This window comes from Catharus ustulatus, chromosome Z (genome assembly GCF_009819885.2).
Source record: "Catharus ustulatus isolate bCatUst1 chromosome Z, bCatUst1.pri.v2, whole genome shotgun sequence".
NCBI lineage: Eukaryota > Metazoa > Chordata > Aves > Passeriformes > Turdidae > Catharus > Catharus ustulatus.
Genome location: NC_046262.2, coordinates 34,847,511 through 34,870,281, shown reverse-complemented (window position 1 = coordinate 34,870,281; position 22,771 = coordinate 34,847,511). Strand labels below are relative to the sequence as shown.

Below are 22,771 nucleotides of genomic sequence, written 5' to 3'. Positions count from 1 at the left end.
TTAGGTCAGGGGTAATGCTGCACTAACACATCTACGCTCTATACAGTTAGCTGTATACTGAGTAGAAATGTTGTCTCGTATTCCAAGGAAGTCAGGGATCTGGGATCTATGCATTGTGTGTCACAGCTTGTTGCAGTTATGACTGAAGGCATCTGAACATAGGAACTGGTGCCTTCCAGGAAGCCTACAGCTGTATCTGTTATTTCACATAAAAAGTGCAAGCATTTTTAGCATTGCAGGAGTTGATTACACGAACATTTAGATTGTGAAAGACCTCTAAGAACATAAATGTCTCATTTTCCAGCAGCTGAGTAATTATTCCCTGCTAAACTTTGTTTGAGCAGGGATAGCACTTGTAGAAAATTGCCTTCACCTTTGTAACTCTGTAGTTTTTTAAGCCAGTGTCTTTGCACATTCATATGCACATAATTACATCCATCTGCTATAATGAGATCAAAGAATGTTTATTCTGTCAGAAATGAAGTCAATAGTTGCACCAGTTTGTCACTTAACAGCTCAAGATCATTCTTTGATTCTGCTCCTGTCAGCCAAAGATTATATTTGGAATTAATGAAATTTTTAGATTTTTATGTCATAGCTGTAATTGCATCACAACCCATTCAACTTGAATACAAATGCTGCGTTTGGGTTTTTTTGTTATTTAAAAATCAACATTGCTTCACAACTGACAAATAGTAAACAACTTCCTTTTATTTTCCAAATCTGAGCCTGAATCAGCAGATGTTTTTGAGGAATGATTACTCAACCAAGTGGTCTCAGTCAAGTAGCTAAAAAGACACTTAGAATGAATGAAGTTAGGTAATAGAAGCATTTTCACTGTGATGCTGGTGTGTGTTATAGGAAAATAGCTTGTAGTGATTTAGTCCCATTTTAAGTCAAGAGGGCAAATAATTTTTTCCAAATATGTAAGAATTAAGTATTTATAGAAAGACACCAGAGGACGATCCAGCTCCATTCCTTGCAGTAGTATCCCAAGCTAGGAAGATGATGCCCTGTTCAGATGGGTCCTGACAGCTGGAAGCACGCTGCATTAAGCTCGGTGGTGGTCCAGGCTCTCTGCCCTTGCTTACATACATAGTCCTCACTCAAGAAAAAAGTTCTAAACTTGCCAGAATCAGCTTTGGTGCATTTATGGACTCAGCAAGAGTTCTTATATTTTCTGGTTTGCGTAATGCGAGGTTATTAGAAGGTACGTGAAGTTGCAGATATGCACATCAGAATTTTAAAACATGGATATTCATATACATGGGTATTCATACACATTTCAAGTCATATTACAACTTGTGGAATTTTTACGAATTGTATTTATCCTTTTCAATTCTTAGTACTGGTTTTATCAATTAGGGCTTACAACATCCTTAAGAAAAGGAAGATGCAGCTCAGTGGTTTCAAAGGAATTATTAAGTCGCGCTAAGCTTTGGACAATGTGCGCTCGTTCTCGAAAAGGAGAGGTTAGAAATCGTGGTCTCCGGGACAGGTCAAATGAGGACATTGGCGGGAGGGCTCGGCGCGCCGTCTCCTGGCGGCGCCTGGAAGGCCAGGAAGGGTGTCCGTCTGTGCGCGGAATGCTGCTCTCGGAAAGGGGCGCCGGGTCCAGCCACTGGGTTACCGCTGCATTGCAAAGATTGCCAAAAATACAGTTATCGAACGAACTAAGGAGTTTACAGTGTGCCAAAAGTTACTGCCGGCAATTTTGGACAATTTTCTGTCTGTTGGAAGACAGTCTTCTCACGAACGTTAGCACCGTGATTTAGGACATTCACAGTAAATCACTTCATCTCCTCAGTGGCACATTCCCGTGGCAGGAATCCCCACGTCATCTCCCACACTGCGGAAGAGATACCGGAGTGTTTGAGGCAGTAACCGCGTTTTAGGAGACTCTCAGCCCGTTATAGGTAGAAATAGCAGCTGGCACTACAAACGTGTAGAAGAACGCCGTTTGCTGTTTCCTGCCTGCTGTGTGCACATCACCACGTGCCATCCCTATGCGATGGCGTTCTGGTGCCGTGCCCCACCGGGGCTGTTCGGAGCCGTTCGCTGGCGCGGGCTGCGGCGGGGCTGTCGCCAGGGCCCGGCCCCGCGAGCCGAGGCCAGCAGCGGGCCTGGCGCGTGCGGCCCGGCCGCAACCTGTTGCTTTAAGGGCGGGCGGGGCGGGGGCGGGGCGGGGGCGGGGTCGCGCGGAGGCGCTCGCTCGCCATTGGCTGTCGCGAGGGGCCGGTGCCACCCCCGGGACTTACTACTGTGTCCCTCGCTCGGTGTCAGCCAGGCGCACGGTGCGCATGCGCGGCGGGCGCTGCGCTGGCCGGCGGGGTTGGGGCGAGCGGTGGAGCTGCTGCGGGCGGGGAGCGGGAGCGCGGGGAGAGGGAGCGCGGGCAGCCGGAGCCACGAGCCAGAGCCGGCAGCCGCCGCCGCAGCTGGCCGGAGCAGAGAAACAGAGGATGCCTGCCGCCCGCTCGCCACTCGTCTGCGCGCCCGCCATCTCCTCCACGTCCTCATGAATTAGGGCTGCGCGGTGGGGGTGGGGGACGGCAGCGAGCACCCCGGCGGAACCGGCGCCCCAGGCATGGCCAGCTCGGTGAGTGAGTAACGCGGGTCTCGTCCGGCCGGCGTCGCTGGGAAGGGGCTGGCGTGACCGGGAATTTCTCCTCGCATGCGGCTTTCCTTGCCTTCCGCTGCTCCCGGCGGCGGCGCGGCGCGCGCACGCACTTGGAGGGAGCCGTGGTCCTGCCGCCGCAGCGCGGGCAGCGGGGGCGCCGAGCGCAGGACGGAGCGCCCCTGACAGCGGGCCCCGGCTCGCCGCCCGTCACTCTCCCGGTGACACCGAGAGCTGTCCTACGCCCTCGCCCGAGGGGCCGTTTTTTTTGTTGTTGCGGCGGCGCCTTGCTGGCTTTACCAACTCTCCCGCCGCCAAATCCTTTCTGCCGTGTTTATGGTACGGCTCTGCCCGTGTGTCCCCGTACTGCCCGCGATGGGTCCGGTTCACCCCGGCCACCGGCCCCGTCTCCGCTTGTTGGGGCGCTCACCGGCTGCTCCCCGCCTCTTCCCCCCGCAGTGTGCCGTCCAGGTGAAGCTGGAGCTGGGACACCGAGCCCAGGTCAGGAAGAAACCCACCGTGGAGGGCTTCACCCACGACTGGATGGTGTTTGTCAGAGGGCCTGAGCACAGCAATATTCAGCACTTTGTGGAGAAAGTCATCTTTCACCTGCACGAGAGCTTCCCCAGGCCGAAAAGAGGTAGTGGGGTGTCCTGGGATGCGCGCTCGGAGGCGGCCCGGAGCGGGCGCAGGCGGTGGGTCTGTCTCCGTCTCGGGGGAGAACAAAAGCGGCCGGCGGAGCGGCGGTGGCTGCCGGGGCTCTCCCGCTCCGAGGGCTGCCCGGGCTCGGGAGGAGCTCCTCTCCGCCCCTTGGCGCACTTGCTGCCGCGGGGATGCCCGCTCGCTGGTCGCAAAGCTGGGTCCGGCCCCGGGGCTGGGTCCCGACTCCTTCGGTGGTGGGTGGCACGGAGTTAGCTTCTGTTCCAGCGTAGGTCCTCACTGGCGATTTTTACCCACCTGTTACTTTCCTCTGGCTGGTGTTGTTTTTTCCTGATGTCCTGTATGACTGAAATACGGGTGCCTGTATGTGTGCTGCTGTTCTGATTTTGGTGCTTGTGTTTGGATTCCTTCAACGCCCTGCATGTTCATCTCCTGGGCTTCGTCTTTTCGTGAGTACCTTAAGTAGTCTCAAAAGGTGTGAATGTGTGGTGCGTTTGTACCCATACAAGTTTGGCTGGGAGACATATAAGAGGCCTTTTGTTTCCAGATCTATTTCCTGAGCCTTTGTTTGTCTTGATTATTGTAGTGGAGTTGATTGAGGCAACAGTACAAATAAAAGAAGTGAGCAGGTTTATTTATCTATACAGACACAATGCTTAGGAGTTATCTTTCATTTGATCTGTAATCTTTATTGGCATCTAGTACTTCTCTAGTTCCTTAGAACAGCATCATCATAAATCCTGTGTGCTTGGAGCTAGGGGGGTGATAAATTGAATGTTTATGGAGCAAAAGACAGGAAAATTTTGAGCGTTGAGATAAAAAGGCTTTACTTTGTGATAGGGTAAAAAACATATAGTTTGATTTAATGTATCTCAGCTTGGAAATACCAAGTTGTAACTTTTATGTCAATATCTGTTTTCTCTAGAATGCTTTCCTTCCCTTAAGCATTAGTGTAAGAATTACAATATTTCAGCTCCAGAGTTTATCCTCTGAAGTACAGGCTATTAATTCCCTTTTATTTTCATGCCATCAGTGTATCTTTTAGATCTATTTAAATCTGTGCAGTACCACACAAACTATTTTCAGTGAATTGTATGGAATACTGCAGTATTGCTGTTGAATTAAGTTGCCCAGCTTGACCTAGTGAGTCTTCCTCTTGCTTTATTCTATTTCTTGTACAAAAAAACCATGACTTTAAGTCAATATAAATAGTTTGGTAGAAAAAACTTCTGAGAAGGTCTAAGTAGCCTAAATAACTGAGATAGTATTATTCATGTTCAGTGAATTAGATGATGTATTGTATGAAATGAGTGGTAGAAAGTGTGCTTAGGACTTGAAGCCTGGTCTGCATAGGGGTTCTTGGTGGTCTTCTCTGCTTTTATCTCTGCTATATTTACTTACTTGCTGTCTGGCCTCCAGGAAAATGAGTCTGTTGCCCAAATTTGGTTGCTAGGTGTCATGTGGAGCTTGGTAATAAGAATATAGTTCAGGACTTTTGCAAGTGAGGGATACATCATTTGCTACTTGCTTTGTGTTTCCAGCTGCTGAATTCAATTATACAGCCATTTAAGTCATTGTTTTAAAGTGTTTATTTTTGGAGTTTTGTTTGTATGCATAATTTTCATGATGTGGCAACTGCTGGGAATGATGCCCTCTTATATAGCCTGGGAGGGAGAGGACTTGTTGTGCAGTTCTTCTACCTGCCTTGGATTGTAGGAGAGCTCTGCAGCACCTCTCAGATTATCAACAGATTGTAACTTGGATGGCAGGCACTCCATTAGCTTCTGGGCTTTGCTTAGCCTCCTGAAACTACTGATGCTGAAGAAATTTCAGGTGCTTAAAATCACATTGGGGGAATGATCCATTTTTGAATTGCCTAAAGTGTTTTCTGCTGTTGTAAAGTGTTTTAAAGGGTGGTGGGAATGTGTGCCTTGTAAATGGGAGCAGTTTGTCTTTCTGATTTAGAAGTACTGTTAAAATTTTTGGCAGAAGTATTCTAAGGTGTTTTTTTGGTCTCTGTAAATCGGTGCTACTGGTTTAGTTTGATACCTCAAGTGCTGCATGTTTAATAGGAATGATATGCATGTTTGAAGTGTTAGTCAAACTGTCTGTTTTCCATCACTTTGTCTGCAGTTATCCTGTGCTAAAATAATAAAGTATATAACTTACCACTTGGAGATACCTGGTAATTTCACAAACTTTTCCTGGGCCATGGGTTTAGCGTGCTGAAATTAGATGCTTAATATTAATAAAAAGCAAGTACTAGTATACCAGCTAACCATAATAACAGTTGTCTGATAAGTGTTCTTTTTATCTCTGTGTTCATGATAAGAGTGGCTGCTCCAAGATGTATGCCTGTTAGTAAAAATATTAGTTCATTAGGTCTATCTGTAAAGCTTATGGATCAATTTAAAATAATAAATCGGCAAGCTAAGATAGGTGTTATTAACTCATAAAGTACTTCTGTTCTAGATTACTTTTTATTAGGGACACAGTAATTCTGGGGTGGCAAGGGAGATAAATTGCCAGGTCATTTGCTTTGCAAATTTATGAGACTAACTGGATAAACTGTCAGTTTGCCAGCTACAACTGTGGTTTTGCTTATCTGTTTATGCTAGAAATTTTTGGAAATACTGGATGTTGGCAGTGAGTTTGCAAAGGTGTGTCCAAGTGTTTGTTCTGCTAATAGTTGCTAGAGAGCAAGCAGGGTCCTGTATCCCAAAGTTGCATTAGTTTTAAGGTGGTAGCATTACTGAGTGGTGTTCAGTCACTAGAGTGCAGAGCAGACTGGTTTGTCTGTGTTGGCATGATGGATGGGCGATGGTGACTAACAGGGGACAAAGTGTAGATAAGCTTGAGTGACCTAACAAAATAGTATTCTTTATCTTTCAGCCTGTCTCACCTTAAAATCCTGAGTGTGGTGGTGGTTTTATTACTTTCTGTTTGCCTTATGATGACTGAGTGCCTAAGTTTATTCTTGCATGGTGGAGCATACAGGAGTGTGCAGGGATTTATCTTTTTTACTTCATCCCATTCAATGGCCTGCTCCTGGTGTCTGATTTTCATTAGTAGTTTCATAGGGGTGGCAACAGGACTGCTAGTCACATTAGAGAGTAGATTCATGCCCAGATTCAATTTTGAGTAGTATTTGCAAGACAAAAGCTCTCTAGGATCATCATGCAACCACAAATCCTGCCGTTTGCAAATCTTGTCTGCTGATGTGAATTGGTTGAGAGAAGATACGGAGAATTTCAAAGATTCTACCTTTATTTCAAAGCATGTGCTGCTTATCTTTCATCATTCACGTGAAGAAAATACTCGTGTGTGGAATTAGAAGTATTTTAAAGCATGTCTTTGAAACAAGGTGTGCCACCAGATTGTGGTTAGTTTTGATCCATGGCTATACTGCCTCCAAAAGAGGAGCTGTTGTTCTTGCATCATAGTATGTCTCATTAATTGTATGGATGCTAGGCAATGTAGAAATATTTTCTTCTTGCCCAACAAATGCTGATGCTCTTCAACAATTATCTGACTTGCTCTTTCTCTTACAGTATTTCAGTTGGATAAAGAAATATATCTTTTGTGTTTTGATGACTCATAAGTACACCTCAAAAATGGCATTGGAACTAGTGTGTTCTCTCTGGTTAAATTTCTGTTAATCATTAGGACGTTTTAAAAAACTAAATTTTTCCTATTGAAGAAACACAGGTGGGCAGTATTTCTGTGCTAATAGCTTAGTAAATGTGAAAATGTTGGTTTGGTCACTAGAATGTTATATCTGTGAAAGTCAGAGGTGCTGCTTTTCTCTATGGAGACAAGAGCAATGCTGCTTAGTGCATCTCTCAGCTCAATAAATTTTACAATGATAGGCTAAGTGGTGGAAGTAAAGCTTCTTGGTATTCTAGTACAGGAAGGACCAGCTGCAGTTGTCTTCTAGGAAGTTCACATTTCCAGCATTGGTTTTGTTCATTGAGGTTGTCTGTTAGTGCAGAATGAAATTATAGTGAATGATGACAGTTTGAAATATATTTAGTTACTGTAAAAGATGCCTTTTGTTCTTCTTGTTTAATTATTTTTCCTTTTAATGATTTTTAACTGTAAAAAAACCCTTTTTGTGCTCCATTTAAAGTCAACGAGAGTCTTTACTCTGTTAATGGTGTGAGGATAGGGACCTGTAAGAAGATTCTTCCCAGGTGATTGTAGCTTTTCTTTCAGGCTAGCTAGTGCAGGTAGGCCATCAGGATTATTAATCAGGCAAACAGTTTTATGCTGAGTATTTTATTAGAATATTTAGCTACACTTGTAAGAACTTAGATCAGTTTTAGGCATTTTTTTTGCTTTTTTCCCTCTTAAATTTGCTGCAGCCTAACCATCAAAGTATGATAGGCAGGCAGGAATTTCTTTTTCATTAATCTAACAGACACAGATTTGATACTGCATCTTTTAGGGCAGTTATTGCTCTTAGTTGCAAAATGTTCACATGAAATGACTGTTACCTAGTGAGGAACATTTGTTTAGCAGGAAACTCTTAAGATTTGTATTTGCTGCTACTGAATATGAAGGTGAATGGCTTCAAGAGTACACATGTGGTTTTAGGTGTGCTTTCTAATTTCAGCTGGATGCAAAGCAAAAGGGCATTTCACAGACTAAAAAGAAAGTGTAAAGAGTTTCAGTGTAAAGAAGCTATCACATTTAATATTTACATGGGTGACATCAGTAAATAATTGGTGGCTTTGATTTAAAGATACTATGTGTACAGGAAACCCGGTTTCTAATAATTTCCCCTCGTTGGTATGACTCAAAAAATAATTACATTGAAAGCCAATGTTTATGCTTTATTTAGAGGTAAGCAGTGTGAAAAAACTGGGAAATAGGATCTGCATCCTCCAGTGTCTAAAACTTTTCTGAGCTATTTGCACAATTTATGTGGTTTAATTGTGTGATTTATGTGTACAGTGTGTGCTTCTTTTAATTTTCCTGCATGTGAGAGATACTACTTCTACCTTCATTTCTTCTCCCTGTAAGCATGTTTCTGCAAGGCCAAATGCTTGATTTCTGCCAATCAATTCTGATTCTAGTTGTAAAAGATGAGTCTTGGTTATTTCACATTATTTGTAAATAATGTCAAAATTTGTATAGCCTTTGGTTGCTGAAATAGTTTTTTAGTTTTAAGAAACTGGTTACTTCTTACTAAAGCTGCAATGTTAATATTTGCTGATTGTAGAAGCTCTTCTAGATTTTAGATATCAAGAAGTGTAGTTTCAGGACTGTCATAAAAAGTTTTTGGATAGCTGTAGAAAAATACTTGCTTGAAGTAGAGAAAAATGGATTACTCAGTGTAAGATCAAATCTTTCACTTTTTTAGTAAGATGATGGAGAAGATACCTCAGTGTTAAAACTAGAGTTAGTTAAGTTTAATTAAGAAAATGAAAGCAGCTATGTTATTCAGTAATTGTTGTTGTGACTATTTACATTTGTTCAGTTTTTATCCTTAGAAAAATGAATCTTGTCAGATATGTTTAAACCATGTATTATTTACAATTACAGGTTAGGCAATATGAACTGCAGGCATAATTATGTCTGTTAAGATCTAGTAAGTTGTAAAATGTTGGACATAGATCTGTTACTGTGAAGGCTGTTCTTGTAACAGTGTTGTGCAGTTATGGTTAGGATTGGTTTTTTTGTGTGTTGGGTATGTTATTGGGGTTTTTAATAGTTTTTCATTCAAGTTTTGGGGAGAAATGTTGAAGAGGATTAATCTGTCCTTTGTTCTGGTAGAATCTGTAAAAAAGACAACTTGATACATTCGGGTGGCAACCTGAAAGTAAAGCTTGTTGATGATGCTTGCAGTAGCTGGGGAAAACAGTTAATTTATAAATATTTAATTCAGAATGAAGTCTGTAGGCTACTGAAGTTTGACTACGTGAATTTTTGTGATATTCTTGTGATAAATACCTGCAGTTTTAAACCAGCAGAATTTAGTTCGTAGGTGACCATCCTTCTTCCCTTCCTGGCAATGATAGACAGATATGAAGACAAAGGAACAGTCAAATTCTAACACTTGTATATGTTTACATGAAAAAGATGATTTCTCATCTTGTCATAAAACACTTAGCTTGTAATTCAAGATGTTTGCTTTTTGTGTGTGTTTTTGCCTTTTTGATGTGCCTTTTAGTACATAAAGGGCTGAAAGAGCAGACTACCAAATATTTGTATACTTGCTTAAGTATCTGTGTGGGAATTGATTTTAGAATTAAATCTGTGTATGTCATCAGAGGTCTTAATATCTTTGGCTTAATCTTCTCTCTTGCTTGCTGGTTATGGGCTGTATGTATTTGGCACTGTTTATCCTGTGCCAAACTCATGCACTGTCTCTGGCTTTTGGATGAGTACAGATTTGTTTCTTTGAGCTCCCTGGATGAGCCCAGTGGGTCTGTATGACTTTGATTTTAAAATTTGTGCACACAGTGTTAACAGATGTCTTGACAGCTATAACATCTAAAAGATAGATCAAATGTAGTTTCTTTTAAATGCAATTCTGAGCAGCTGATGCATACAAATTGCAATTGTATTACTGCAGTTACTTATCTATAATCTTGTGTAAAAAAACCGTACAACTATACACTGTAGGATGTATATGTTTTCATAGGGTATCTTGGTCATCAAGGTAGATACCAGCATAGTTGTTTCTATTTTCAAATGATTATGATGACAAAGTGCATTGTTACACATAACAAAGTAAAACGAGAGCAGAACTGAATGAGCAGTGTCAGGTGGATTGATTCTGCTGATGATCCTATGATATATTGTGGTTTGCAATAAGTCTAAATTTACTGCTTGCAGTTGCTGTTCTAGAGCTTGTACAGAAGAATTCCACCCAATTTAGTGTGATACTAATTGTTCTGCTCTTTCTAGATAGAAGTAATGTGAACATGACATACATCTTGAAATAGGGGTTTACAGACAAGGTGTAGACTTACAGGGGAATTCAAGGACTATGTATCTGTAGGGGAAGACAATATTTTACCTTTCATGTGCAAACTTTAAAGGGCAAGTAATCCAGGAAGGAAAAAGGTGGAGATTCAGTGGAAGCAGAACTACTTGACACTGTGGGCTAGAGGCCAAAAATCATGTTGTTTTCTGTCATCTGTGTGGAAAAATGGCTGGTCCAAAAATATTTGCTGTTACTCAAAGCAGCCTTTCTTGTAATGAATTTTTCTTAAACAATTTTGATTGGTTGGTATTAAATGGCTAAGTGGTGTTTTAATTCCTCTTGTTGTTCTGCATCAGGCTCGGTAGTAACAAAAAATAGTCACATTTCGTTTTCCATATGTAAATTCCAAGTGAGTATTTTATTGAAGAACTTGGTAAAAATAATTTACGCAATGGGAGTTTGTCATCACAGCACTGGCACCATGTTTTACTGAGAAGGAGGAGAGGGTGGATTAAACTTGAAATCTTGTATGCTCTCTGAACACAAAGATGCACAGATCTGGTGTAATATTCCAGGGCTGGTATTTTTAGCTAGGATGATGCCTGATGATTTCTTTTTTTTTAATAGTTACATATTTTTTCTTTTGTTTTGGTTTTGTTAGTTTTCTTGTCTAGCCTTCTTACAGTGCACTATAATTCTGGGTACTCTTAGTGTTTTAAAATGGTTTAATGTGGCTACAAGGAAACACAACACTATGTGAGAGAGTAAAGTATATTGAAACTGTACAGTCTCCAACCTGTTTTTGTGAATGGGTCTTCTTGAATATTGCTTTGAAATAGATCTGGCAAAGTGTTTCTTTAAATATCACTAAACATAAAAAGCTGAAAAGCTTTCACATTTTTAAAAGTTGCATACCTGTGCAATGTTTTTTTGAAATGGTACTGTTTGGCCTCTGTGGCATAAGCTTTTGCTATGGGAAAGAAATGGACATTAATAAGCAGAAGAGTAAGATTAGTTGTTTTCAGCCAGATCCAATGCCAAGCCCTTTGCAGCCAATATCCAGCTGCTGCCTTTCACTAGGGGAGTGCTTAGTAAGTGGAAGTGCTGCAGAGAATCTGTGTCCTGTTCGGAGAGTGTGCTTGCTTACCCTGTCTGTGTCTCGCAAGGCTTGGGTGTTTTGTTTTGCTGAGCACTGGCCCAGCAGGCACTGCATTCCAGAGCATTGTAGCACAAGCAGCACGCAAGGGAGTGACCCAATGGACATACCAACAAGGACACACAGCTGGGTATCTACTGCCAGTAGATAACTCTGCAGAGGATGCTCTCAGGAGTTTTTAAGAGATAGGGAGGAAGGCTGGGGGAAGGTTTTGTTGTGTTTGAAGACTGAATGTGGAATGTATTTATGTAGATAGTTCCCAAAATTTAGTAGCTGACAAGAGCATGAAGTGCAGTTGAACTAGTTTTGGGCAAGGTCAGTTAACTATAGAAAGTTCTCAACAGATAGATTTCAGGTATCTCAAAAATGAGCTGGGCATTAGCATGAGGAATAGCAGGGAATAAAGAGATAATGGTAAGAAGCATACTTAGAAAGCATATATATTTTTTTGGGAGTTAAAAAAGCCCCAAAAGGTGTGTTTTGTAAATGTATTATTTTGTTTAGTCTTTCCTTTAGAGGTTGCCGAAGAAAACTTTGTTCGCTGTACAAAAACCAGAAGATGCTGTTCTTGAAAATTCTTCTGTAACACGTGAAGGCTCCTAATCTGTTTTGTTGTTGCTACTATTAATATTGTCTCTTACAGCTGCAAAGGTCTACTCCTGTGTGTGATAAAATTCCTGCACTCTTAAGACTAAATCTTTTTGGCACTCAAGTTTTTTCCTTGCCTGGCTGTCAGTAATGTGTCTGAAGTGTTATTAAGTGTGTGGCTTCTGTGAGTATTGTAAATGATTCCATTTGTAACTAGTAAATATTTTAAAACAAAATATCCCAGCTTAAATTTGGTGATGCTTTTTTGGCCCCTTTCTGTTGTGCCATGCTTCAACCTAATTCTGCAGAATACTGAATACTGTGATGTCCTTTCAGGAAAAAGTATTTTACCCATAACCTGTAGTCTACTCATTATTCATTACAGTTAACAGAAGTGTCAATACTGCAATGCAGTTGCATTATCTTTATTGCTGGAAAAATAGAGATCTTTCAGGAAGACTTCTCAGGCTGTATTTTTTAGTTGGTCTGAATGTAAGATTCCTTTGCTTAAGAGAAAGGCAACCAGAACATGTAAGCATATTCCCTATCTTGCAGTCTTAAACATCTCTCTGTGCAAGTAGAGGGAGGTAATAACCCTCCAGACTCTGTAATTACCTAGTATCCTTTCTTGTAAGAATATTGGCTTTTATTATTCTCTGTATAATTCTTCCCTAGGTAACTCTTTTAATAAAAGATATTACAGGTGACTTAAAAATGCTGTAAGATATTTGTGTATAAATTACTGTGAAGCAACTCCATTCAAGCTCTATAAGTGCCTTTGGTAGTTGTGTGCAAATACACAGAGACCAGCCCTTGAACCTAAATGAAATGAGGCAACCAGCATCGGTAAAACACTTGTTTGCTTCTGCAGGCATTGCTGTTCCATCCTAGCACTGCCCTTCTAGTGGGTATTGCCTGGAAACTAAATAGAAACTAATTAGTTTCTATGAAGCAGATTTACATTAGGTTACTTCATTGAACTTGTGATGTAATAGAGGCAAAGTTAAACAATTGTGGCAGACCTTGCAGGTGTTGAAACAAAGTTGTATTAGATTACTGATCTTGGACTGCAAGGATATTTCCTTACATTTTGTCTTAATTCCTGAACTAAAATTTACGTTAGTTGATATACTAATAAACTACTTGAAGATTGAAATTTTAAGCATATAGTCAAAAGTAACCTATTGTTTCACTATGGAATATTTAAATTGTGTTTTTTTTTTTTTTTTGGGTGGGGTTTTTTCAATTTGTGTCTAGGAGTAGGTTTGATCTAGGGAGCTGTCAATATGTGTATTCTAGACAATGAGAAATTTTGCATTTTGATTTAAGTTCCTTCTTTTGTAGTCTGTCCTTAGATCTAGACAACAATATTTTCTTGATAAAAATCTAAATTAACCTGTTTTTTAAAATCAGTTTAATCAGCATTTGATATGTATGTATTAGTTTAAGATACAGAACTTGCACACAGTCTGTAAGTGTGTTTATATCTATTATAATTTTGTAGGCTTTGTTTTAATTTTACCAATAAGTGATTTTTGAACCTAATGCAGTGATTAGATCAGTTTGCTTGCCTTGAAATTTTAATCAATTCATCTAAACTCAGAAAATTTCTGGAACATCCTTTTTTACTGAACAGTTTTATTCTAAAATAAAGAAAACTGGCATTTGTATCTTTGCATGAAAAACACCAAAGGAAATTAATGGTGATTAAGACTGGCATGCAAGATAAGGCACTGAAGATACGGCTTCTTCCTTCTGCTCTCCAGAGAGAGTTTTCTTTCATTCATTTTTATGCAACCTGTTGTGCATTAATATTACACAACTGATGTCTAAACCACTTCTATAATCGTTTTCACAAAATCAATGTGGGGGCCTGTTGGGGGCCCAATGATTTAACTACAGATTAGGGATACAGTAAGTGCAAAATGCCTCCAGCAATGGCCAGCTATGGGATTGAAAGGATTTTTGCTGTTTTTGTTCCCAAAGTTAAGAGTGGACTTAATAAAAATTAGGGGAAATTCTAAATTATCACAAGAAACACGTTTTTTTCAGAAGTGCCGCAAAAGAATGGAAGCTGGGCACCAATCAGGAAAAGCCAGATATTAAAGATTACTCTCCCTGTTTTGATATTCACTTTATTGATCAAACCATTTGTTAGAGATCACCAGGTTGGTACTTGATCTTAAGAGGCTAGATTTAGAATGAAATTGTCATTGTCCCTTGGTTTTTGGTTTTGGTTTTTTTTTTTTTTTTTGTGTTTTGGTGGTTTTGGATATTGCTAGTTTTCTGCAGTACCTCTAGAACATGTGATTTCATTCTGTGAGGAGAAAAAAATGTGACATGGGTGCATGTGCCTCATTTATACAAATTATGCATGTACTCATTTATACAGCTTTAGAATAGAGAGTCCATAATTCTGGTTTAATATTGACTCTGTGTATTTACTTTTATACTGTGTGCCTGTGCACAGTAGAATTTACTGGCAAAATTTTTTTAGCATTTGACCAAAAAGCAGCCGACATTTAAATAGCAGGGAGTTTTAAGATGTTTTGTGTTTTTTCTGTGTTTACATGAATGTGAATTATATTACTCAAATAGTATTTTCTTTGGCCAACATGGAATTTTCTCTCATGTAAAGAAATATAGTAATCCATCTTCAATTTGTTCAGTTGAATCTCTTCAAAATTCCATGTTAAGAGGCAAAAATGTTGCTGAGTCCCTTAAAGGGGTTATGGTGTTGTCCCCATGTCTTTTTAAGATTTTTCATGGTTATTAGAAATCATGTTGCTACAGAAAAGAAGTTTCGTAGCTTAAATGAGGGGGAGACCCTTCCATAATAATAATAGTAACGTAAAATACACTTATATAAATTCTGAGGTTTAGTTATTGTTGCATCTTTATGTATTTGTGAATTGTTACTGGCAATATTGGTACCTTAAAGGGAAGGACCATATCTTTGCTTCCTCTGCAGAATTGGGCAGTTTCTGCATTTCGCTTTACACATTTTGATTATTTGTTGCCCCCCTCTTTGCTTCCACACAAGAAGGAGTGAGAGCTAAATGCTCAAACAGGAAAATGTGCTTCCCAACTTGCAGAAAGTGAATCTGGTGTAGTGCCTTATGCCCTCTTTCTCAGGGTGTCTGTGTCTTTTCCTTCTGTGAAGCATTGTTCATTTAAACAGTTGCTGTATGTTGTCTGTGTTTGTTCTAAGTAATTTTCAAACAATCATCCCAGTGCTAAGATTTTGGTGTGTTCATGTTTGAGCATGTGGGAATTGATATGCCTTATTTTCCTTCTGTGCCTTCTGGAAATTGGATTTTTAGCACTGCCCTAAGATGGCTTTGAAGCCCTACAGGCAAGCTGGAATATCAAAGGACTACAGGAATTCAGCCATAATTGTTTTATGGCTTGCCAGAAATCAGCCCTATTTGTATAGGTAGCATAGAAAATAGCTGTGATTTGACAATTTGGTGCGATTTATATCCACCATAAAAATAATAAAAAAAGTTAAAGGGGTATTTTGGAAGCAGGAACTAAGCTGTAAATGCTAATTGCTTCTCCATTTTCTCAAAGGAACAAAAAGAAAACAGGGTTTAGAGAGCTTTCTATTGAAGAAAAGTTAAAAAGGACCTTGTCAACTTTGAGGGTTTTTAATACTATACTTGCAGTGTGTGAGATTGCAATTTTTTTTCATTTAGTACATTTAGGTCATGCCATCCAAAATGTACATACTAATATGTACTTAACTGCTAGTAAATCAGAAGGGGAATTCATGCAAACTTATGCAGCAGTATGAGTAAGTAGTCTAAGTGACCTTACTTCTGGAAAACTGGGATTAGATTTTTTTCTTTTGTGAGCGTAAGCTTGATGCGCTTCTTGAAGTCTTGCTCCAGATTACTTTTCATTTGTGACTGAGCAGTTAAGTGTGCCAACCAGAAATGGTAGTTAGATATGTTCTTGGTTCCTTGGGGAAGTCCTCTTGGAAGTGCTGATACTTTTACTTGGAAACCAGGCGTTAGGAAGCTCTGGGTGCCCACTTGGTTAGGAAGCACTGGATATGTCCCACTTGGATATAGTAAACATGCAAATATGTATGTAAGGTTATCCCATGGCCCAGTGTTAGGGGAGTGATGTAAGGAAGAACTGTTCTCTGGGTTGATCATTTAGTGCCTTGTGGTAAAGAGCAAGTGCTAGAAGATGATAATTTTTTAGAAGAATGTAGCATTTAAAGAGATGTGACTTGGCATTAGGAGAACCTAATTGCCATGATTTGGAGACTTGTTGCTGTGTTTCTGTGCATGTCTGAAGGGATATGGAACTGCAGGTCACTTGGTAGAGTAACAAAACCAGTTAGCAGCAGATGAAAATTCCAGTATTTAACAGTTATGGGGGCATCAAGGTTGCAAGTGTTGCAACCACTGTTGAGCATTCAGTTGGCAATAGTCTATACTCTTAAAAATGAAAATTTGAAACCCAGAAAAACCAATGACCTAGTACAACAGGCTGAGCAGAGGCTAGCAATTCTGTACCAGCACTCATCCTTTTGCTGGTCTGTGTAGCCCTGCAGATATCCAAACTGTTTTTAATAGATTAGGCACACCTGATTTATTTATCTCTGCTCTCTTTCTGATTCTAGAAAGCTGCTGATTTCTTTTGGAACATTAATATTGTTCAAGAAGCAAGGTAACTTCTGTTTGTTATTGGACTTGGTACATAAGCAAGGTTTGGCACTTGTAGTGCTGACCTACCTTATCAAATCTGTTAGCTCTTACTCTGAAAATATTTGAAAGAGGTTTTTATCTCAAGAATTAATGCCATTCATCGTACTACCAGTGGCACTCTTGTCACTAAAAAGACTGATTTGTTTATTTTGCCTTTGTTTTGTGGTATCTGAAAATGACTGGATGCTTTAATAAGCTGAGGGGTTTGCCTTAAATTTGTTCCTTCTAGATCTCTTGGTTTAAAGATATTTATTATGAATGGCTTTTAGCCTCTCTGGCTATACCCTTAGTTGGTTTCCAGCTTTGATGTTCATCTGTTGAAGATGAAAGAATCACTTGAAGATTTGTAGGTGTGCTTGTTGTGTAGGCTGTAGGTCCTTTTCAGTAACTGAATCTTGCTTTTAAGACATAGCTGTTTCTTCGCTTATGATATTTGAATATTGTCTCCTGATTTGAATTGTCTTGCTAGTATTTTGATAGTAATTTAACCTGACAAGTATTGCCTCTCTTACAAAGCACTGTTTAAGGTTCAATTCTTGGGCTTCTTAGTGAGGTAACAATGTCCTTGCTGGAATGTGATTGTTTCAAAGTAGCTGGTGAGGATTTGGATTCTGTGAATTTTGTATTGCATTGGATATGTATTACATTTTCTTTTTTGAAAAACTTTGCCAGAAATGGAAACCATACAGTTGATCCAAGAAGGACAAATACCTGGTGCAAATACTTTTATGCACTGAGGTGTGAGAAATTGCACAACTTCCTATTTAGCCTGAATGGAATTGCCATTCAAACTATGTCGTTAGAGGATTTATCACTTCAGGTGACTTGGGTGCAACTTGACAGTGCAGTTGATAATTTAAACGTTGTGTAGCTTAAGCTGTTTCTCATGTAATTTATACTCTAAATTGTTAGAAAGTCATTTAGTTGTGGAGCAGTAACAGAGTGGAGCCTTCAGACTTATCTCAAGAAGCTTTCAATCTTTTGGCACACTTAACTGGCATGTGGAGGGGGACTCTCCTGCCATCTGCTGTAACATGGCTATAATTTCACTTTCAACAGGTTCCTAGTATTAAATAACTTTGAGATCTAACTTGTGTTGTTGTGAAACAATTAAATTAAAAGTTAATGTAGTTTGTTGTGATTTGTGGGCATCTGTGACCTGTGAGCTAGTCCACAGGAGAAGAGGAAGTGCATCTGCTTTGTATCTTCTACTTTATGTGCTTGTGTGGTCTCATCTGGTTGCAGTTTTGCCCTTGATTATCTTTGTGCAAAGGAACTATATGCAGTCTGTGGTAGGCGAAGTGCCTTTGAGTTTTTCCTTTCACACTGTCCCCATTCTCAGCTTCTAAACTAACAATCATGTGGAGTTTGATTATCTTGGTCTCTATGCACTAGTTGAGGCATCCTGATGAGTTTATTTTCCATTTGCTGATATGTGTATCCTGCACTTGTGCATGCATTGTAGTTCTTGGGTAGGAATCTGAAGTGCATCCATTCTTTCTGTGAATGCTAAGAGTGTCTGTGAGACTTTAAAAGGTAATGGGTTCTTACAAGAGGACTTGTTTATACCACTTCTTTGTACTTGCTACTGCTATGTCGTTACTTCCTGTGTAAAGTTTATAGCAAAAAAACCCTGAATATGATTGCTTTTAAACATCTATAAAATAAGATCTCTAACTGCAGAAAGTGATTTGCAGCTTTTGAGCTCATCTACTAAGCTGAAGTGTATTATGACTAACCTTACTGTGCCTTAGTTAAGGATGAAAATTAGCTGTTCTGGAGTTGCTCAACATGCCACTTCAGTACTTTGTTCTCGTATTCCTTTTTCTCAAGGATTGCTGGCCTGGTTTTTAGACAACTGATTTTATTCTCAGAGCTCTTGTCAGTGCAATTAGACTCATGCATACAGCAAACAATTTAGTAGAGTGTGTGTATGACTTGATAGGTGTAGGTGCAGCCTGCTGTCAAAATGGATGGATGGCTCATCTTGTTCAGTGGAAGCTTGTCACCTAAGATATTTTACTGTGTTAAAACAAAGACATTCTTCAATTTCTTGAATGCATATGTATTGCTTTGATGTTGTGGCTGATGTGGTCTTGGCTCTGACACTTTTGTACAAGAAACTTTAACTTACTGTAGAACTGTACTTTTAATGAATTTCACTTACTTTTAAGACCTGCAGACTCTGCATCATGTGTGGGAGTTACAGTAGTCTGCAGTATGAATTTTTAAGATCCAAAGGAAATTGCAAAACTTAGGCAAAAGTTTCCATTCTAGCTGACAAATGGTTATCTGCCAACTAGGAACCATTCAGATCTGTAATAAGGGAAGTGTAATAGAAAGCTTTTCTCTTCACTTTAAAAAGAAAATAATGTAATATTTTAAAAAGCTTTTTTCTTCAGTTTTTCCAGTGGTGCATTTTGTTTTTCTTGAAGTGGCCTGTGATACTCTGTTTACTCAGTGGATAAGGAAGACCAGAAAAGGGAGCTGTCTTAGTATTTTTAGAGTTTGTACATTTCTAAAGAGCAAGAATTCCTTCTTCATTTGAATGCCTGCAAGGTCACCAGTATGAAAGTCATGTGGTATTCTAGGAAACTTCACAGCTCAACTAAGTAAGGAGTTAAAAAACTTGTAGTGTGGTCATACCAAAGCTGATCTCACACCTTCAGGTGTCTGTGGTATCCATGAAACTCATGTTTATGCTTTTTATGTTCTATGTACATCCTTGAATTTTTTGCTCTTGTTTATGTTGATTTGTTGTTGTGTGAGAACATTTAAACAATCTAATTGATTTCTCAACTGGTAATCTTAAATCCCCAAATAAATTAATCAGACTACTTCTTGGGTTTGATATTTGCAGGGGAAGAGGGAAATGTCCTCATAACATCTTCTATAATATTTGACCAAAATGAGCAAACTTTTTTTTTCTTATGTCTCCAGATCTGATGCCAGAGATGAGGGTTATTGCAGTGACACTTAGATATGTCACTTAGTTCAATGTACTCTTTTAAGGGCCTCCTCTTGGCACACTGGCACAGTGATAGCAGTGTTCATCAGCTGAGTGGTATACTAGTGACAGAGAGTAAGCTGCAGTTTGTCAGTGGTGTGGGAACTGAACTCTGCCTGCCCAGCACTTAGAATTCTCTCTGCTGCAGGCTTATAACTCAGTAGGCTTTTATAGCATTATGGTTGAAGGTGGACATGTAACTAAAATGTGACAGCATTATTGATTTGGTATGTCTGTGATAGATTTAACGGGATGCCAAGTATTACATCTCTCTGAGGGTAAATAAATTTTTGGTTCAGAATGGGCAGTATTTAAAGGTGTGGCACTTCCAGTGGTATTTCTGGCACTTTATACACCATGTCAGACTTCTAAAGCGCTGTTCCACAGCATCTAGTCAAGGAGCAGCATTGTTTTGATCATGGAGTGTTTTTTACATTCCTGACAATGGTAGAACATGGTTGGACTATAATACTCCAAACACTGTTTTTTAATGCAAGCCAATGACTTGTGCCAATTGCTTGGCAAAAGTGAAATACTCTTGCCAAATTGTAGAGCAGCAACTGGTTAGTGCATCTATCTACAGCCCTCTCCTATGTTTCTGCTGATTTCAGCATGAATGATTTTATGCTCATAAAATGGTTAGTAAATAGTTAAAAATAGTTAAATAGTTAGTAAAATAGTGTAAAAGAAGGAAAAAAACTTGTGGTCTTTGTTAGTTGTTGTGATCTTTTAGATTACAGATTTTGTTGCCTCACTACCAACAAAAGAACATCCTCTACTTGTGTTGCTGAGAGTAGGTGCAAGTACCAGGAATGTTTTCTGTCCAATAAGGACAACTCTTGTTTTTGTTGAATATCTGGAAAAGTAGAAGAATACTGCTGCCTTCTTGTTTTACTTACTCCGAGTCCAGCAGTGTTCAAAAGACTGACTGTGACATCAAAACAGATTTTAGCAATGGACATTTGTTAATATGTTAATATGTTTGATTTAAACAAAGTGAGGGAAGAAGCTTTTAAAGCATGTGCAAAATTTTGCCTGTCATAATGGTCAATTTGTTTATCTTGCATCTATAGCCATGTAAATGGGGCCAGATGCAAAAACTTTCTGACAATTTTTTTCAAAAGGCCTATTTCAAGTGGTTTTATTAAGGGACCAATTGAAGTCAATGATGTTGTGCTACATGCTATGCCTCTCAGGTGCAGCAAAATAATTTGAAGTTTCAAACTTTTTTCATACAAGCCCTTAAAATCTACCGGTTCGTAAGGCATTTTATTAGAAATCAAAACTGTTTCTGACCTTCTCTAATGGAATTGTAATTACTCCTTCTCAGCATAGCATGTAGTTGGAAACAAATGACTTGGATTTTTTCAGAAGTTAAATACATGGAGTGTGGATGCAACTGAACCCCCTTACCAAGCTTTTGAATGGGTTAACTTGAGAAGGTATGGCCTGAAATCCATGAAAGTGCAAATAGGAAAAAAAGGTAAAGAGGGTCTTGTTCATCTAAAACATGGATAGTCCACGGTAGTTATCTCAAGTTTGTCTTCCACTTTTCAAATTTTAAATGCTTTTTGAAACCGTTTCCTGGCTTGCAGAATTACCTTAGGTAAAGTGAGAGAAGTGGTGGATGATTCCTATGAAAGCAAGGGCTTGGGCTTTACCTTCCTCATTCTGTGGAGGGAAGATGTACTGTGGACATTTGTCAAGAATCAAATTTCAGGGGAAGTGTGTGGGACAAGTGGTGAGTGCAGACTCACCAGGAACTTTAGAGTATTTTCCCTAGTTCAGGGTTAAGCAAAGCAGTTTTACCCACAAGGTGTTACCAACTGAGTATCCTCTGACTGACATGACTGGAGATGCAGTTCTGTATAAACGCTCTTGTGAGACACAGAAACTTCCATGGCTGTTGACAAATGTTGGTGAACTTGCTTCTCCTGCAGCATTACAGCTTGGTGGAGAGGGAAATTCCTGCACATTATTAGAAACTGGAAACCTCAAAGAGTATGAGAATAAATGAAAAACTGGAGTGAAAATTTCTTTTGTTAGAGCCAGCAGGTTGTCGCCCATACTTTTATTTGAATTTAAATACCTGATGTAACAATGAGATAAGTTGCTCCTAGAACCAACAGAAGAGAAATATTCCACAAAAAAATTAGGAGGTGCAAGTTCACTCTTCTTAATCTGAGGTAAGCATCATGAGGAAATACTCCTGCAAAAAAAAGAACCCAAAGTGGAAAAGATTTTGTTAGTCATTTAATATGTTGTAATTCCAGCAGATTTTCTTTCACTTGCTTTTTTCTAGATAGGTGCTGTAGTTTCAGTTTTCTATTGTTTGGGGGTTTTGGGGTGCCTTTTCATTTTTTTGCCTCACCCTGAAAAGGTTTGTGATTATTAGCTGTTTCAAGGGTTTTTATCTGCTTAAGAAAAGGTCAAAACTTTTACTGTCTCTGTATGATGTCAGTGACAACTCTGTATCCTAGATGACATTGGCAAGCAAGTTGCTCATGCTGTGTGTGTAACTAATCCTGCCTTCTGGTACTTAAGTTTTTATAAAAGCAGGATCTGAACTGGCTTTACTGCAGTTATGAGCAGTTGTGGACAGGAGTTTGAGTTCAGTGAAAACTGCACTTTAACACCTGGATGTTGTTTCGAAAAAGTAGCAGGCCCCTCCTCCCCACTGGTACCCTCAGATATCTTAGGAGTCAAACACATGGGCTTATATTTTTTAATATATTTTGAAAAATTTGTCCAAGTTAGTTATTTTAAGATTATTAGCTTAATGAAGTCTTTTGTGTCCTTATTGACTTACTATGCTTTGAAACATGAGGTTTGTTTTAAAAAAACATCAAAAGTTCCAACACCTCAGGCCTGAAAAGACAAATTCTTAAACAGTGGTAAAATACTGAAGCAGGTGCATGAAACTGAATACTTGCCTAAAGGTTTGCAGGCCTAAAGGCTTTGTTTTTGTTTTTTTTTTTTTTTTTTAATTTCTGTCTTTCTCTTTTCAAATTGCCTTGGAGAAAAGATTCTAACAATTATGCCACTTTTTTTTTTCCTTACAATATACTTTCTGGGACTTGACTATGTTGTT

The 22,771-nt window shown here is 39.4% G+C and overlaps 1 protein-coding gene across 2 annotated transcripts in view; it reads left to right on the top strand.

Annotated features, from left to right (window-relative positions):
• The first annotated feature begins 2,376 nt into the window (after positions 1-2,376).
• Positions 2,377-22,771, top strand: part of MLLT3 (MLLT3 super elongation complex subunit) — a 138,320-nt gene continuing 117,925 nt past the window's right edge. The window contains exons 1-2 of one of the 2 annotated variants that reach the window (XM_033086097.1): positions 2,377-2,596; positions 3,074-3,254. In XM_033086097.1, the coding sequence (XP_032941988.1) occupies positions 2,585-2,596; positions 3,074-3,254 (193 nt within the window). In that variant the 5' untranslated portion in view covers positions 2,377-2,584. Of the gene's footprint in view, positions 2,597-3,073; positions 3,310-22,771 lie in introns of those variants that run through there. The other variant, XM_033086098.1, reaches the window with a different exon arrangement.